At 36.6% G+C, this 17004-nt stretch overlaps 1 protein-coding gene across 1 annotated transcript in view; it reads right to left on the bottom strand.

Annotated features, from left to right (window-relative positions):
* Positions 1-12273, bottom strand: part of GFRAL (GDNF family receptor alpha like) — a 48095-nt gene extending 35822 nt beyond the window's left edge. Inside the window, exons 1-5 of the mRNA XM_087817138.1 lie at positions 12252-12273; positions 8195-8329; positions 5778-5930; positions 1650-1706; positions 485-815 (exon numbers count right to left, since the gene is read on the bottom strand). Coding sequence (XP_087673264.1) covers positions 485-815; positions 1650-1706; positions 5778-5930; positions 8195-8329; positions 12252-12273 — 698 coding nt within the window. The remainder of the gene's footprint in view (positions 1-484; positions 816-1649; positions 1707-5777; positions 5931-8194; positions 8330-12251) is intronic.
* Positions 12274-17004: the final 4731 nt, after the last annotated feature.

Here is a 17004-nt window from a genome sequence, read left to right as displayed (position 1 = left end):
ATTGGTGTGCTGGGGGTATCCAAACTGTAGTCAGGCTATTTCTCCTCCCTGATCTTCAGTCTAAGATAGAAAGGATTTATTTTGACGTTTGAAGAATCACCATGTCAAAATTCTATGATATTTAACAGACCTATATGATTATACCAAAAGGCAAATTAAAAGCTGACGTTCAAGACAGGCTTATTACCCTAATTCATTATTCATTACCTAATTTGAATATATAATTTCAATAATGCTATTTTATGGTGACCAAATCCTGACATATTGATTTTTTTTTTAATTCCAAACATGTTCTGCATTTGAATTTCAAAAAAGGATACTACACATGTACCACAGATTCAAAAAATGAATTGTCTGGCTTTGTTTACATCATGTTGGATAATGGTGGGAACTCCAGCTAATGTAATGAGATCAAGTGTTAGGACTGGACTGTAACAAATAAGGTGCCGAAATAAGAAAGTAAGGTATGCGTGTTTTTACTCACCTGCATAATTCATCATTTCGGCAGCTGTGAATTACATTGAGGCAAGTGGGGGGTGGAACTGTGTTCACTGCACATGGCTTGCTGTGAAGAGCTTCTTTGGACTGCTGACAAGGTATATCAGATGGAGCACAGTCACAAAAAGCCAACATCTGGGCAATATTAAAAGGCATATTTTGATAGAAGAACCGTATGGCTGCTTGGCAGTGTTTCACATCACACAGATTTCCATTTGCTGAGCAAGCTTTAAGGTACAGGGCCAACTGTGTATTACAGACCACATCCCCTACACACGTCTCTGCCACTTCCAAACAGGACCGGATCCCTTTCATTCCTGAAAGCAATGACATGCCCAGGTCATGACAATGTAAACATAAAGCTGTCTTTACAGAATCTGCAAAACACAGTGAGACGTCTACGAGCAAAACACAACTTTGGAGCGATGTTCTATTTTGAGCAAACATTTCCTTTCTTTTTAGAGTGACTATGAATTTACTGAGACCCGAGTAGTGGACTATTGGAATCATCCTTCATCTCTACTGGACACGTATTGTGATCCAGAAGAGATGGGAAGTGTGCAGGGCCAAAGCTGAGCTGAAGAAAAAATCCTCGAGTCCAAGTTTCTCAAATGTAAACAATAAATCTTCAGAAATTTCATTTCAGCTGTACAGCTTATGATAAGTTCATTGGCTCAAATCAAAATGATTCTTATTCTGATGCACTTTTCATTTGGGAGGAAAATCTCAACTAAAGGCTCCATATAGTTATTCTAAGATATAAAGATGCTCATATTCTAGAAAACAGAGGCACATGTGAATACCCCTCGCCCCCAACACACACACACATATACACAGAAACAGTTGGCCTGGAACAATTCAATTTATGTGATCAAAATATCCACAAAATTTAACCAAGATCTAGTCTTTGGTTTTCATTGTAAAGTATACCTCAGCATTACAGGAAATAGATGACAAAAGGGCAAATCACTTGCTTTGATACATTAGTGTAAGAAACGCAAAGATATTGTTGCACTTTGTAACATTCAAATATTGAGGAGCATCACACTTTATTTTGTATTGAAACATATTTAAGGCGCCTAGTAACTACATTTTAAATTATATTGCCAGTTTGTAGAATGCTGATCAAAATGATAAATTATAAACATTACCATGAGAGGGAAGAGTAGTTAGATTCCACTTGAATTTATTATCCTCTTTTATGTTATCTAAAAAGAAAACAAAGAGTTTCATTAGTGAGCAGTTCTCTAAATTTAATAGGAGAATGTGGGTTACATTTAGAAATGAAGAATTAAACAAAAATACATACAAGCTCATGTAACACTTCTTTAACCCTTGATACTCAAAATTAGTGAGGAACAGATGAAGAAAAATAAACCCCAGAAATATCGTTCGAGTGAGTTCAACAGCCCTGCTGCGAGGATTCAGTTACTGGAAGGTTTAAACAAATGCTAACGACTAGGCCATGTGCACTGAAGTAAACAAAGAATCTGTCTGGGGAGAAAAAACAGAGGGAATATTGTCGGATCCAGAAAAAAACCTCTTCCCAGTAGGGTCTTAATTAGATTGAAATGCAATTTGAAGACTATTTCCACCTCTCATTATTTTAGCTTCTCAGAGTTCTTGGGAATTACAATTATAGAATTAGAGGATCTTATGGATGGAAGTAAACTCCGTGGTCATGTAATTATTCATTCAGGAAGCATTGGTTGAGTTCCTACTATGTATCAGGTACCATACCAAAGACACGAATCGGCAGTCCCTGCCATGGAGCCTCCACAGCCTGGCAGGAAATACAGACAGAGGTTTCCAGTATCACTCAGAGTAGAGCCAATAGTTTTGAAATGACCTGCAATGCCCTTCATGATCTTGTCCCATTTTTGTTGTTGTTGTTAATTCTCACCTGAAGATATTTTTTTCCATTGATTTTTTAGAGAGAATGGAGGAGAGGAGGGTGGAGGGGGAAGAGAAACATCAGGGTAAGAGGATTGAACCTGCAACCCAGGTACGTTTGACCAGAATCAAACCCGTGACCCTTTGGTACATGGGCGGACGCTCTAACCACTGTGCCCCACTGGCCAGGGCTCTCCCCGGTTTTACATCAGATCTCATCTCCTACACCTCTCTTCCCTGCTCTCTCAACTCTAGCTGTGTTCTCTTTGCTTTTCCTCAACCATCCACCTCAATATTCCCAGCTCAGGACCTTCACAGAACTGTTTCTTCTGCCTTAAACGCTCTTTACCTAGACACCCACTGGACTCATTCCCTTGCCACGTTCAATCTTTACTAAACATCAACTTTTCAAAACAACTTTCTGGCCATCCTAATAAAATTACAAACCACCCACTCAGACCTCTTTTACCCCCTACCTATATTGGTTTTCTCCTTAGCATTTATAGTGTTTAAGATATATGTCTTAAAATCACTTATCCTGTTAATTTCCTCTTTGTCCCCATACTGGATGCTGTGGCTCACTACTTAGATCCCCCGTGATGATCCAGGTACAAACATCCCCAGCTGCTGGGAGTATTTTGGGTGTTGGGTCACACTGGTCCTTTTCCTGGCATTGCCCTCATCCAAAGAAAGTTGTCACACCCAAGATAACAGACTTACCCAAGGGACAGCTCAGATGTAAGGACTAATCCCTTTGAGGGGTTCAAGGATCAGCTCCCTTGCCTCAGTGGGTGTGATATTTCTGAAATGCCACTCCAGATCCAAGTTTGCTGTGGAATCAACTAAGTTCACTACAGCCATTGTATTGCATTTTAGCTTCTCCCTCTACCCAAACCTATTTTCCTGTCTTCCTTTTTGATTTTGTTCCTGAGACCTAAGCCCAGTACATTATCTATGTGCAAACCTCTGTCTCAGAGTTTGCTTCCAGGGGTTTTTGTTTACTGCTTTATCCCATCTTAGAATAGGCCTAGGGCACAGAAGGCGCTCAAAAGAAATATTTATTAACTAAATAAATCATTATCACTTACCGCTTTGATCTATTTTTTAATTTCTAAAATCCTCTAAAAATCAATAAGCTCCTTCTATGGCGGACAGGGAGATTTTGTTTTGTTTTGTTTTCTAATCCTGTTGCACAGGACCTAGCACATTATACATGTCTCATAAGTATTTATTCAATAAATGAATGAATTTAACATTTTGCTAAAACCTTTTAGCATTTGCTTCTTTCTTCATTATCACTTTTAGACATAGTCATAGTGTTCTTTTTAAAATTTTAATTTCCTGGGAGAAACACAGGCAGAAGTGAAAAAGCTGGAATCAGAAATTAAATATTGTTTAGTTAACTCATATTTGTGATTATACTTAATGTTCCTAAATTCTTTTGAATACCAACCGGAAACAATGCCTTGGTTAAATCCATCTTCATAGTCTTCACTGAAGGCTGGAACTTGATTCATTTGAGCAGCCTGTATACAACTGTCTTCAAACAAACTTCTCCAAATTTCCATGCACTCCACTCTCGAAGGGTCGTTGCATTGACAATTCCCCAAGGTCGTTTCCTTCAGACTTTTGCTTAATGCTGCACACAGGTGGCTTCCATCAAGGGTCTTGCATTGTTCCGATTCCCTCCCACAGGTTTTCTTAAAATTCTCATACAACAAAGTGCAATGTTCAGATTCCTGGCAGATTTTTGCTGCTATGACACAGTCCCTTGTTTTTTCAACCATTAGTGATGGATCTTTCTGATGGAGCCATTGTGTGACATTTGACTGTGAAGCCAAACCTGAGGACAGGGCTAATTCTCCTATGAATAAAGTAAAAGAAGTGAAAAAAATTAACCGATGACCTTTGAATATGTTTTCTGAAGAGAAGATAGACACATCTTTTATACATATTCCAACATCTATAACCTTTCAAAAACAATTAAAAAATATTTCCACAGTGCTATGACAACCTTGAATTGTTAAAAATTGAGATATAAAACACTTTTTTCATAGTTTGTATAATCACATAATGGGAATTTTAAAAATATTTGTCCTTCCTTATCATTTACTTTTGTCTTTTCATTATATTTTGATGATGATTGGTGCCTATACTAAAGTGTTTCTCAAACTTTTACATTATTTCCCCGTTAAGCCTTTTTAGAGAGTTTTTTTCATAATTCCCCTACTTTCTTGTGAAAATCTAATTTCACAGGTATTCTGTATATCTATCTAGGAACTACATATATACATATATATATATATATATATATATATATATATTTGTGCTTTATACATAATAAATTTTTAAATGGGCAAAAATTTGAAGAGACACTTTACAAATTATATAGAGAGATGGCATATAGGCCCGTGAAAATATGGTCAGTGTTATTTTTTAAGTACAAATTAAAACCGCAGCATAGGGCCACAAAATATGTAAAAGTATCAGGAAAACTCATGTGCTCTGAGAATGTGGGGCAACTAGTGCTTTTATATACTGATGGTTCTATCAAATTTGAAATATTGTGTGGAATCTTTTTCTAAAAGTTAAACATACACTTTATCATATGGCCCAACAATTCCTTACCCAAGAGAAATTAAAAACTTATATTTATGCAGTTCTTACCTGTGAATATTTATAACAGCTTTATTTATATTTCTGAAAACCTGGAAACAATACAAGTGACTCTTAATGGTTAACCAACCTGTGGTCTCACCAGACACTGGAATTCTACTCCTCAAAAAAGGGAACAAAATTATACATGAACCAATGATGAATCTCAAATAGAAGAAATCAGGCTCCAAAGGCTACATGCTATATACTTCCCTTCACATGAAATTCTGGAAAAGGCAAAATTATGGAACAGAAAATTGTTGAATGAGGTCACCAGGCATGATTGGAGGAGTTGGGCAGTGGGACCACTCAAGACAGATGAGAGGAAAGCTTATCTCTTGTAAGCAGGAGAAGGCTGATTGTGAGAGAAGAGGCCAGAACTCTCGGTATGACAACGGATACATTCGCAAGCTCACCACTTTTCAGAGACGGGACATAGGCACATTGAGGATCTGGAAATCGATTGCTGTAGAACTCTTTGATGTCACATATCCCTTGGTAAATCTGTATCTACCCTTATGGACATATGCAGACAAGTCTGATTACCGCTACTTCAGTGTAATTACAGAAATATGTTACGCACATATGGAAATCTACAACTCACAGAATCTTAAATTGCATGGAGACAATCAAATTATTAAAAAGGTAATAAAATTACATAGATGTGATTAATTTTGAAATTGTACTTTTCTTTTGCATGACTCTAAATATTCCATATAACAATGTATTACCTGATTCATTGATGCATTTTTTCCCAAGCAATTTGTTAGCAGTGCAGTAGAGGTCATCAGTGCATAGACAATCTTTAAGTTGGAAATTGCTTTCCACTAAGGACTGAACGCTCAGGTTACAGCTTGCGGACTCCTTCATCTTGCAGAGGTTTCCTGTATTTCACAGTCAAACATACAGCACTCCAGATATTAATGTGAATATAACTTTACCCAATAATTTTAACATATTAATCTGAATAATTCATTATATTATTATTATTTTATATAATCCTTGCCCAAGGATATGTTTGTTTGTTTTTATTTTAGAGAGAGAAGCATCAACATAAGAGAGAAACATTGATCGGTTGCCTCCCTTAGCCACCCCAGTGGGGGATCCAACCAGCAACCCAGGTATGTGTGCTGACTGGGAATTGAACCCAGAACCCCTTGGTGCATGGACCAATGCTCCAACCAACTGAGCCATCTGGCCAGGTTTGAATAATGCATTATTATAGTAAGATTTTTCTGGGGTTGCTGCACAATATTCATATAAGTAACTTTTTAACAAAAAAAAATATATTTTACTGTTGTTTTTCCCCAATATTTATTTTCTAAAATAAATAACAAATTTTCCATGTTTAAAATAGCTTTGTCAACACTTAGACTGCCAATACTTGGTCTTCACTAATAATCACAGCTGCCCTTATATGACCTGACCAGATGCTCTGTAACCTTAGTTCTTTTGTCAGTTTAGCTATTTCATTAACTATTTTGTCTTAATCTGCTATTTTATTTTACATGTCATTCTAAGATTATAACAAGAGATGTGTAGGTGGCTCTAAAATTATCACGGGAAATGAAGTGGTCTTGACACTTAGAAAGCACTCAATAAACATTATTAAATAATGAGTCTTTCATAATTACTACTAACTCATTTTCTGTTTTAATTTAAAAAGCCATATTCATCCACCTAACAATTGTCTTTCTTGTTTTTTTCTTTGCATTTTTTTCTGAATAAAACTACTTGAGATCATTTTATTTGTGTATTTGAGAATATTTCTATTTCAGCTTCATGCCTGGGATAATTATGCAAACATTGAAATTTGCTGCTATTTGCTTACGGAAATAAACAAACATGCTCTAATTCATGACACACTGAATGTGATATTATAAATTGCCATATAAAATATAACAAGGAGCTTCATCATTAAAACAAATAGATTGTTTTTTGTCATTATCCTCTATTCTCACTTAAAAACACAGGTCACTGTGAGCAAATTATGCCTTTGAAAATCTTTTCCTAAACAGTAATGAGAATGTTTGGATTAGAGAGCTGTGACTTTCTTTGGAGTATGATCAGCCCCTGTACTCTCCCTTCAAGGGCAGGAAAGAGAAGGAAATCTCTCCCCTTCCTCTGCATGCTGTGTAATTCCTGCAGCTCCGCTGGTGAGGACTGTGAGCACTGGCACTGTTAGAATTACAGGTTGCTGCCTCTTAAGCCAACCCACGCCACCTGGCATCTTTTGGGAGGCAGGGGAAGCACACACCAATAGGCGAGAGTTACGAGCTGTATAGAACTTACTCTTGCTGAAATGGATGGAGCTATAAAGTGAGTCATGGGGAATATAGTTGATTAGGTTTTATTGTCTAATAATGTTCATTATACAGGATGATAAAATGATTATGTTAGAATATGATTTTTTGAAAAGTTTTATCATAATATAAGGGCAATGTTCCACTATATAATCAGTTTATCTACTTTTAGTAAATGGAGTCTTCCTATAATGCTCTCACTCAATATTTATTCAGCTACTTGATATATTTAGAACTTTTTTTTCTTTTAAGTAAATAACAGTGACTCCCTGATCTTCACATGCTCTACCCTTTGGGCCTCCCCTCAAATGTTTGGGATGTAGGACAAGTTAAAAATCATAATAGATTTTAACATGTTCTTGATACAGTTTGGTTGCAAAATAGCGTCTATGTGTTGCAAGAAGGTAGAATGCATATTATACACTTAAAAATAAATAATAATGCCTTTGATCATCACAAACATTATTTTTCCCTACTTTATCATCGACATTAATAAGAACATTTTACTTGAAAATTTGTTGTCATGCTTCTGAGAAGCATATGGATAATTGAAACATTATACATAATGAGATAAGTAAAAAAAAAAAAAAAAAAAAGATAGGCTGAAATCTTGCATAACGCTGCCCATGGTGTAAATGCATTAGGACCCTTGAGTGATTTAAGAATACCATTTTATAATTACAATTCACTAATAAACAATTGCAGGGGAATCACTCTAATACCACATTTGAGTAAAGTATTTAGAGCAAAACTAAGTTCCTCAGATAGTGAAATAAAATATCCAATCCTCTTCTTATCTCAGTAAAAGGAAATCATTTGAAGGTACCTGAAACAATCTGTTTTACCTGGAACAGTGCAGGCATCTTCCATGCGTCTCCAGGCCTGCTCGCATCGGGTCGCATCCCTTAGGCACTGCTCTCTCAGGTATGCGCAGTCAGTGTTCTGGGAAGTGGGTTCATTTTCTGAGCACAGCCCCATGGCTTAAATAAGGACAGTCACAGAACAAGAGAAGCAAGTTTGCGATATTACAGTACAGCAGTTACTTACTTCAAATCTAAGTTATTAATGATGAAGAGCATAATTATGGAAAATAAAATGGAATGGAATCATTACAAGCTTGGAATGGATCATAATCTCCCCTCTAGCTTCACATCTGTATTTCTCCTATATAAGATTCTTGAATGAATAATCTGTATTTGCTTTCTTTCTTACTGCCTAATTATTTCTTAACTTATAATTTATTTTTGTGACCATGGCTCCATTGAAACTACTATTTAAAATGTCCTGATGGTTTTCATAACATCAAATTTAATCGTTTTAAGACTTCATCTTGCCTACTTTTATCATTGGGCATTTTTGTCATTTTGTTCTTGAAACTCCCCCTTCCTTTGGTAACACTCTCTTCCACTGCCCTTCTTACTTATTCACTTGATTTTTTTGACCACTCAGAATCCTTCCCAGGATGCTCTTACTCTTCTCTTAATGTATATTTTTAGCTTAGGTTCTGCCCTTATACTTTTCCCATTTTCATTTTACACATTCTCTGTGGTTAATTCCATGTACTCTCATGGTTTTAACTAATATCTCTAGACCAATGGTTCTCAAAGGTATAATTCAATCCCATTATTTTCTACTATTCTAGTTATAGATGCTGTTACCCCCACCAAAATGTTCCAAACACACTTCCAGACTATAATATCTCTAATGTTGTCCTCCTAGTTACACCCCCTGGTGGACCACCCTACTTGATCAGCAATTCCACCATTGACATAGGCACCCAAACTAGAAACCTTGGATTTGTCGTAGATGTCTTTTCTATCCTGAACTTCACTCTCCCATATCCACTCATGCATAATTCATTGACTCTCATTTAGATTATTTGCCCAACTCATTAATCAGTCTGCCTCCAGTTTCATCTATTCAGATAGGTTCTTTACATGACCTAAATTACCTAACACACTATTCTAGTGCTGCCATTTCTCTGCTTCATCCTTTGGATGGTCCCTCATAGCATGACTCTCATATTCTCCAACATGTGCAATCTGGAGGTCCTCAAGCATTTATAGTTTCCCAAATGTTCCATGCTGCCTTGTACCTCTGAGCATTTGCTGTACAGTCACTAGTAGGTGCTCCATTTCTTTTTCCTATGAAATAACCCTGTTTTGTCTTTAAGACTCAATGCAATAATTACCTGTTTTATGGGAATCCCCCCTTAATCCAATAGCCTCTTTTCCTACATCCAAACTGAATTTAACACCCTTCATTTGTTTCACTACAACTTTGGGAGTTCCTCAACTATACTATGATTTAATAAAAGTGTACATTTTTGTGCTTGTCTCCATAACTGGGTTTTAGGGATATGCTGGGCAGGCATTAGACGTAATTCATAATTGTATCCTGTTCATCAAACACAATGATGCATTATAGATATTTAATAAATGAATGTTAACCTACACCAACTTGAATATGTTTATAGATGAGTTATATATAAATAACTGATAATATTCAATTAAAATAACACCTTCTAGGTATTTACAAATTATTTCAGGTAGAGGAGAAAAGTTTTCAACGAGTTTTCTAAAAATATAAAAAAAAGTAGCTGTATCTTAATTAGAGCCAAATTACTTGAATTTTTAAGAAGATGATGTTAATGACTAATCATCTGTGACAATATAGAACTATAGGCTTCAAGTAAACCTTAAAGTCTTTTCTTTATCCTACCTCTTTCCAAATCTCTTCTCATAAGGAGAATCCAAGACAACTGATTAGATCATACATACTACTAGCCGGGTCACAGCATTTGAAGATTAGGGCCATGGGTGTGGCTCGGTCACATTTTTCTTATTCAGGGCTGGATTGGAAATTGACATATCAGCTTTCTCTGTTTTTATGTGGTCATGGATGGCCTCATCTGGCCAACTTCCTATCCTAGGTTAGCAAGCTTAGAGAAAGATAAAGTGAGCTCCTTGGATTCTGGCCCAAGGCTACTTGTTTGAATCCAGCTTGCCAAACACCCTTAAGTAGGGATTTTATGTCAATTTATAAAAAACTGGGAATTTTATTTGCCATTGAGCACTGTCTTGTAATTAGCTCCCTTAAGCAACACATAGGTAATGGTCTCCTGGATATATCAGCAAAATCTCACCGGTACCTCCAATGTAATAATCATTAATGAATTCTACATAGTATCTGTCCAGAATCATTTTCATTTTCTTTCATATTTAACTTTTTAGGTTGAACAATTCACTTGATTGCTTATTTTACGTGAATTTTTACACCTTCCACTCAGATGAAACATTGAATCAACTAGAAAAACCATCTCAATGATTTGGCCCGAACGACCCCAAATATCTCCAGCTTTCCAAAGTCTTATTCATTCCTGACTGTGATTCCTGACTATGTATTTAATCTAGGAATTTTCAAGGAACCTCTTGAAGTGCTCAGTGAAAAACAGGTTCTATTTTAAAATAAATGAGATGGAGAATGTTATATTATATTCACTCTCTTAAAGATATAAAAGGCTCACTATGATATTACATACTCTGTTTTAATAATTCACTATGTCCAATGTTTCTTTGGACTTTCTCACTTCACAATACCTATTTAGATGTTAAACAAGTATTTTGAAGAATGAACTGAAGTAAATACTGGTTAAAACTATCAACTAGTACAATTTCACCCTATGAGTATTGGAAATGATTTCCCTCCTTCATGCAACCTAGTGTTAAGGTTAATCTAGAAGTAAACATTGAAAACAAGAGGCCTCATTGCCCTTTTCAACTGGGGCCACAACGAGGTTGTAATATATTTTGTGTTTTGTTGTATTGCTACCTGATCTGCAAAAGTTAAACTCTTCTAGATTTTTCTTTATAATAAAAAATAGAAATAAGAAATTACTGTTATTAGAAATAAATACAAGAAGCAAAATTTTGGAACACTCAATAACTATTATTTAAACCAAACAGAAACTAAAAATATATTTTTTAAAATTCCTTTTCTTCTTGCCTTAATTTATTTGACTTGATTTACTTTAACTATACTTTTGTGTTCAACATAATTTGGAATAACCTTCTTGGTTTTTCCCCCACAATTATACCTTTATTCATCAATATTTATTTGTGTAGAATAAGCAAAAAATATACTGGCTTTGGTTTAATTAGTGGATTACTAATATTCAGCTATGATCATAAATATCCCTTTTTTCTAAATTCAATTTATAGATTCTACTAAATGCTGGAGAAAATATAATAGCTTCTCCAATAACACATATGTCAAATAGAGCTCATGAAGTCTACTTTAAATAGAACTCCTTTCACCAACATCTTACAATACATTTACACTACCCAATGTAAGAACATATCCATATTTTTATCTCTGGGTCCCAGAAACTGATTGAAATGTTAATCATTTGCTTTGGTGGTATTTTATTCTACTAAATGGCTCCAACTTTTAAAATATTAACACCTTATAATTAGGGAGACTGAATGGTCTAAATTAATCTCATTTTTATTTAATTTCAAAGAAAAATAGATAATAATCTGAAGTTTGTCATCTGATAATTTGTAAATAGACTCTGGAAGGTTTCATTTCTAAAAGGTTCTAGTATATATGTGAGCTTCATAAATCCTAATAAATAACTCAAAGTAATTGGATTATTCTATACAGAAAAACAACACAGGAGCAACCTGAGTAATTGATGCAATTTTCACATTATGTATGCTCCGTAGTTATAAATGAACAAAAGTGTACATCTCTGCAAAAGTAATAATCCATGTTAAAATGTAAAACTGTCATAAATACTTCATATCATAAACCCCTATTAGCTTGATTGACTGTTAAGTTAGATAGGCAACAATTTGGTGCATGAAGAACTGGTAGTGTGAATTCAGATAAACCACTTACCTAGGAAAATGAAGACTATCATCCTGGATGACTTGGGCTGTTCACCTGGAAGAAAGGCAGATGTATTTTCTCCAACCACTAGTAACGGTGCAGAATAAGCCTTCAGCTTCTGCTCTTGCTTCCTAAAAGCATTACAGATTCAAACAAGTCATCTTCCTATGTCACCATTTCCTCACCAATCTTTATGAGCTGTGAACTTTCCTTATTATGTCCAAATTCAATTATTTTGTTCTGAGTGTACTGATCTCAGATATTATGCTTCCAAGAAAGCCCACAAGCCAGATACTAAGAAATGATACATAACCCTGCACATTCATGAAAAAGTATTTTTCCTACAACTAGAACACGAAACGGTGTAAGACTGCCAACTATAATCCCAAATTTTCCTAGACACTTGAGCATGCTCAGTTTCCACTTGATTAATTAGCCTGATTAAGGAAATTTTATGTCATTAGAGAATATGAAAAAATGAGAAAAGGCATCAAAGCAGCCCAGGAAAATGTCTGGGGAATTCAAGATCCACTAGTATCAAACTAGTGCACTTCATCTTTCATGTAAGAAATGTTCTCTACCTGTGCCCCAAACCCCTGTATGCTTAAAGGTTGTGCTGCTTCAGCCAGTTTCTCAAAGCTTCCAACACAGTAACAGTGTAAGAAATGACTCCTCACCATGATGCAGAAATTCTGTTTCACTAGAAATGTAATCATCCACCATGTGCTCATCACTTGACAATCTTTGTTCTCCTAGCTTCAATGTGAGGCATTGCAATTGTCTAAATAAATATAGGGTGGCCCCAAAATATGTATACACACTGTGAATAATTATAAAGGCAGTGTTTATTAAAATGCTTTTCATTTTCAAAACTGAGCTCTTTGCTATTAAAGTGTGCATACGGTTTTTGGAACACCCTATATGTGTCCCCCCAAAATTCATATGTTGAAATCCTAAACCCCCAAGGTGATGGTATGAGTAGACAGAGAGTTTGGGAGAATCTTAAGTTGTGAGTGTGAAACCTTCATGAATTGGATTAGTGCCTTAAAAAAGAGGCTCCAGAGAGATCCCTTGTTCCTTCCACCTTGTGAAGACATAGCAAGAAGGTGCCAGCGATGAACCAGGAAGAGTGCCCTCGTGTGAATGTGACTATGCAGGGGACTTGACATCGAACTCCAGTTTCCAGAACTGTAAGAAATATACTTGTGTTGTTTTATAAGCCTCCTAGTCTATAATATTTTGTTATAGCATAAGTGTAATGCCTGGACTAGAAGGCATTACTTATCTCATCTTACTTTTATTCTGTTCTTCCTCACAAGAACCCAGAACACATCATCTCCCTTGGGGTATCATGAGGCTTCCACCTTTAAACCCCCCTGAGACCTTTTGTGTAATAGATTCTTAGAAATATAAAATGCTGCTTTGACAAGAAATTAGGAAAAGATAGGTGTAGATAATCAACTATTGGGGTGGGGGAGAGCATTTATATGTATACAGCTATACAATGGAAGAGTTGTTGATTGCATTGTTCATGTTTATTTTATACTAGGAGAGAAGTTATATTTCGTTTTGGAATGCATAATAAAAAAACAGTCTCTAGAGTCCAAAAAACCTGAAATTGTAACAGTTTTTCCTCTATAAATGTAGGAAGTTATATATATTTACTCCTCTGTAAAAATGGGCTAATTATATTCATGGTTGCTATAAATATTAAGTATATAGATGGGATTTATATCAGAGAGATCAACAAATGCTAGCTATATTGCACCCACTGAATTAATTATTATTTAACAAAATAATTATGTTTAAGAATTAATCGTTTCTTTTAAAGGTACCGAGTCACTAAGCTTGTACTACAGTTTTATCAAGAAAATTGTGGGTTTTTAAAAACCTTCTCTTCATTGTTGAAGGTATTACAAATGTCCCCCTTTTCCCCCATTGATACCCTCCACCCTGTGCCCCTCCCTCCAGGCCTTTACCCCACTATTGTCTGTGTCCATTGGTTATGCATATATGCCTATAAATTCTTATGTTAACCTCTCCCCACACACCCTCTGAGATTCATCAGTCTGTTCCATGCTTCTATGTCTCTGGATCTATTTTGTTCATTGGTTTATTTTGTTCACTAGATTCCACAGATGAGTAAGATCATGTGACACTTGTCTTTCTCTGACTGGCTTATTTCAATTAGCCTAATACTCTCCATGATGTCTCAAAGGGTAAGGGATCCTTCATTTTTATAGCTGCATAGTATTCCATTGTGTAAATGTCCAAGAAGATGCTTGATATAATTTCAATCTTCTTGAACTTGTAGAGATTTGTTTTGTGTCATAAAGTGTGGTCTATCTTTGAGAATGTCCCATGTGCACCTGAGGAGAATGCTTATTTTGCAGCTTTGGCATACAGTGTTCTGTAAATGTCGATTAAACCAATATGATCTAGTATGTCATTTAGAGACACTATTTCCTTTATTTTTTTGTCTGGAAGATCTATCCAGTAAAGTTAGTGGGGTGTTCAAGTCCCCTACTATGACTGTATTGCTATCCTATTGATCTCCCCTTTAAAGTCCTCCAGAAGTTGTTTTTTCCCCCCAGCCTGCGTGTCTTTTGTTCTGAGGTTGGGCCTCTTGTGGACAGCATATATTTGGGTCTTATTTTCTTATCCATTCAGTTACCCCATGTCTTTTGATTAGGTCATTTAATCCATATATATTTAGGGTTATTACTGATAGGTACTTATCTATAGGTACTTATCTGCCATTTTATTTTTTATGCCTATGTTTCTCATTCTCTCTATGTCAACTCCTTATTACAGCAGTCCCTTTGACATTTCTTGCAGTGCTGGTTTGGTGATGATAAGTTCTTTTAGCCTTTTTTGTCTGGAAAGTTTTTTATTTCACCATCTATTTTGAATGATAGCCTTGCTGGATAGAGTATTCTTGGTTTCAGATCCTTGTTTTGCATTACCTTGAATACTTCATGCAATTCCTTTCTGGCCTGTATAGTGTCTGGTGAGAAATCATCTGACAACCTTATGGGAGCTCTTTTGTAGGTAACAGCTTGCTTTTCTCTTCCTGCCTTTAAGATTCTCCCTTTGTCTTGAAATTTTGGCATTTTAATGATGATGTGCCTGGGCGTGGGCCTCTTTGGGTTCTTCTTGCTTGGGACTCTGTGCCTCCTGAACTTGTGTGACTTTTTCCTTGACCATGTTAGGGAAGTTTTCTGTCATTGTTTCTTCAAACAGGTTCTCTAACCCTTGCTTACTTTCGACCTCTTCTGGCACTCTTATGATGCAAATATTTTTACATTTCATGTTGTCCCACAGCTCCCTTAAACTGTCCTGTTTTTTAATTGTTTTTTTCTTTTTGGTTCTTTGATTGAGTGATTTTTCCTACCCTGTCTTCTAATTCGCTGATCCGATCCTCAGCTTTTTCTAATTTGCTGTTCATTCCTTCCAATGTTTTTTTATTTTTATTTTTACTATGTCATTCTTAATTTCCTTCATAGTTTCTATATCTTTTTCCATGATGTTGAGCATCCTTATGATCAGTATTCTGAACTCTATATCTAACAGATTGCTTATCTCCATTTTGTTTAGCTCTTTTTCTGGAGAATTCTTTTGTTTTTTGACTTGGGGCTTGTTTTTTCCTCCCCACTTTGGCTGCCTGTTTGGATTTGTTTCTATTTATTAGGCAGATCTGCTATTCTATGTGTTAGGTAGATCTTCTAGGACTCCCAGTCTCTTGGATGGTCTCTGGGACAGGCCAATGTTAGACGCTGTTTGTGACTGGCCTTGGGTACCCTGTTTGAAGTTTTCCACACTCCACAGCTTCTGGTTTCCTCTGCTGGGGCTGGGTGTGTTTAGACAGTACCAAGATGTGCACCAAGGTCTGCTTTTCCAAGCCCTGGGTCCAGAAGTAAATAAAGCAAAGACTCAAAGCACCCAGGGGCTGTTATTCAGTCTCTTAATGAGCCCCAGTGTGTAGAAACTCCACAGAATGGGGCAGCTGATTGTTGTCAGTCTCATAAGGAGCCTCAAGGTGTAGAAACTCCATAGAGTGGTGCCAGAGGTTTTCCAGCAGGGTGGGGAAATTGCTTTCCCCCCAGGCAAAAGCTGCTTGGAAGTTAAATATCTGCCTGAGAAAGATGTCCCCTGCTGTATGGGGGAATGATCCAGCACCGGGGTCCAGATGGGTGCCCTCTGAGATCTGTTCCCCCAGCTATCCCCCCTAGATTCTGTTCACACTACTCTAGTCGACTCTGCCTTCCCTCTGTCAGAGCCCAAGGTGGGTGGCTACAAATGAAACTTTGTGCATTGGCTCTTTAAGAGGGTGCCTGCAGTTCCAGCTGCCTCTCCCTGGCAGACAGAAACCCTGCTGCTTTTCACAGTCAGATGTTATATGGGCACCTTTCTCAGTTCTGGAGTTCTGGTGTTCTGGGCTGGGGAGCTCAGCTTGGGATTTCGACTCCAGAGTTCTAAATGGAAACTTCCAACAGCTGAGATATCCCTCTGGACCTTCAGCTGCTGCCTGTGGGAACCCAGCCAGCCTTCTTGTGCCTCTGCACTTCCTACCAGCCTCTCTGTGGTCTCCACTTTTTGTCCTTGGTTATGAGGGTGCTCCCCAGCTCATCTTCAGTTGCAGTTGATCACTCAGGGTGGTTTTTCTACACTTTAGCTGTAATTCCAGTTTGGTCCTGGGAGAGGGTCAATGTAGCTTCCACTCAATCTGCTGCCATCTTGAATCTCTTCTGATAATTGTTCT

Source organism: Miniopterus natalensis, chromosome 5 (assembly GCF_054644295.1).
Source record: "Miniopterus natalensis isolate mMinNat1 chromosome 5, mMinNat1.hap1, whole genome shotgun sequence".
Taxonomy (NCBI): Eukaryota; Metazoa; Chordata; class Mammalia; order Chiroptera; family Miniopteridae; genus Miniopterus; species Miniopterus natalensis.
Note: the sequence above shows the minus strand (reverse complement) of the source record. Positions and strands in the feature narration are given on the sequence as shown.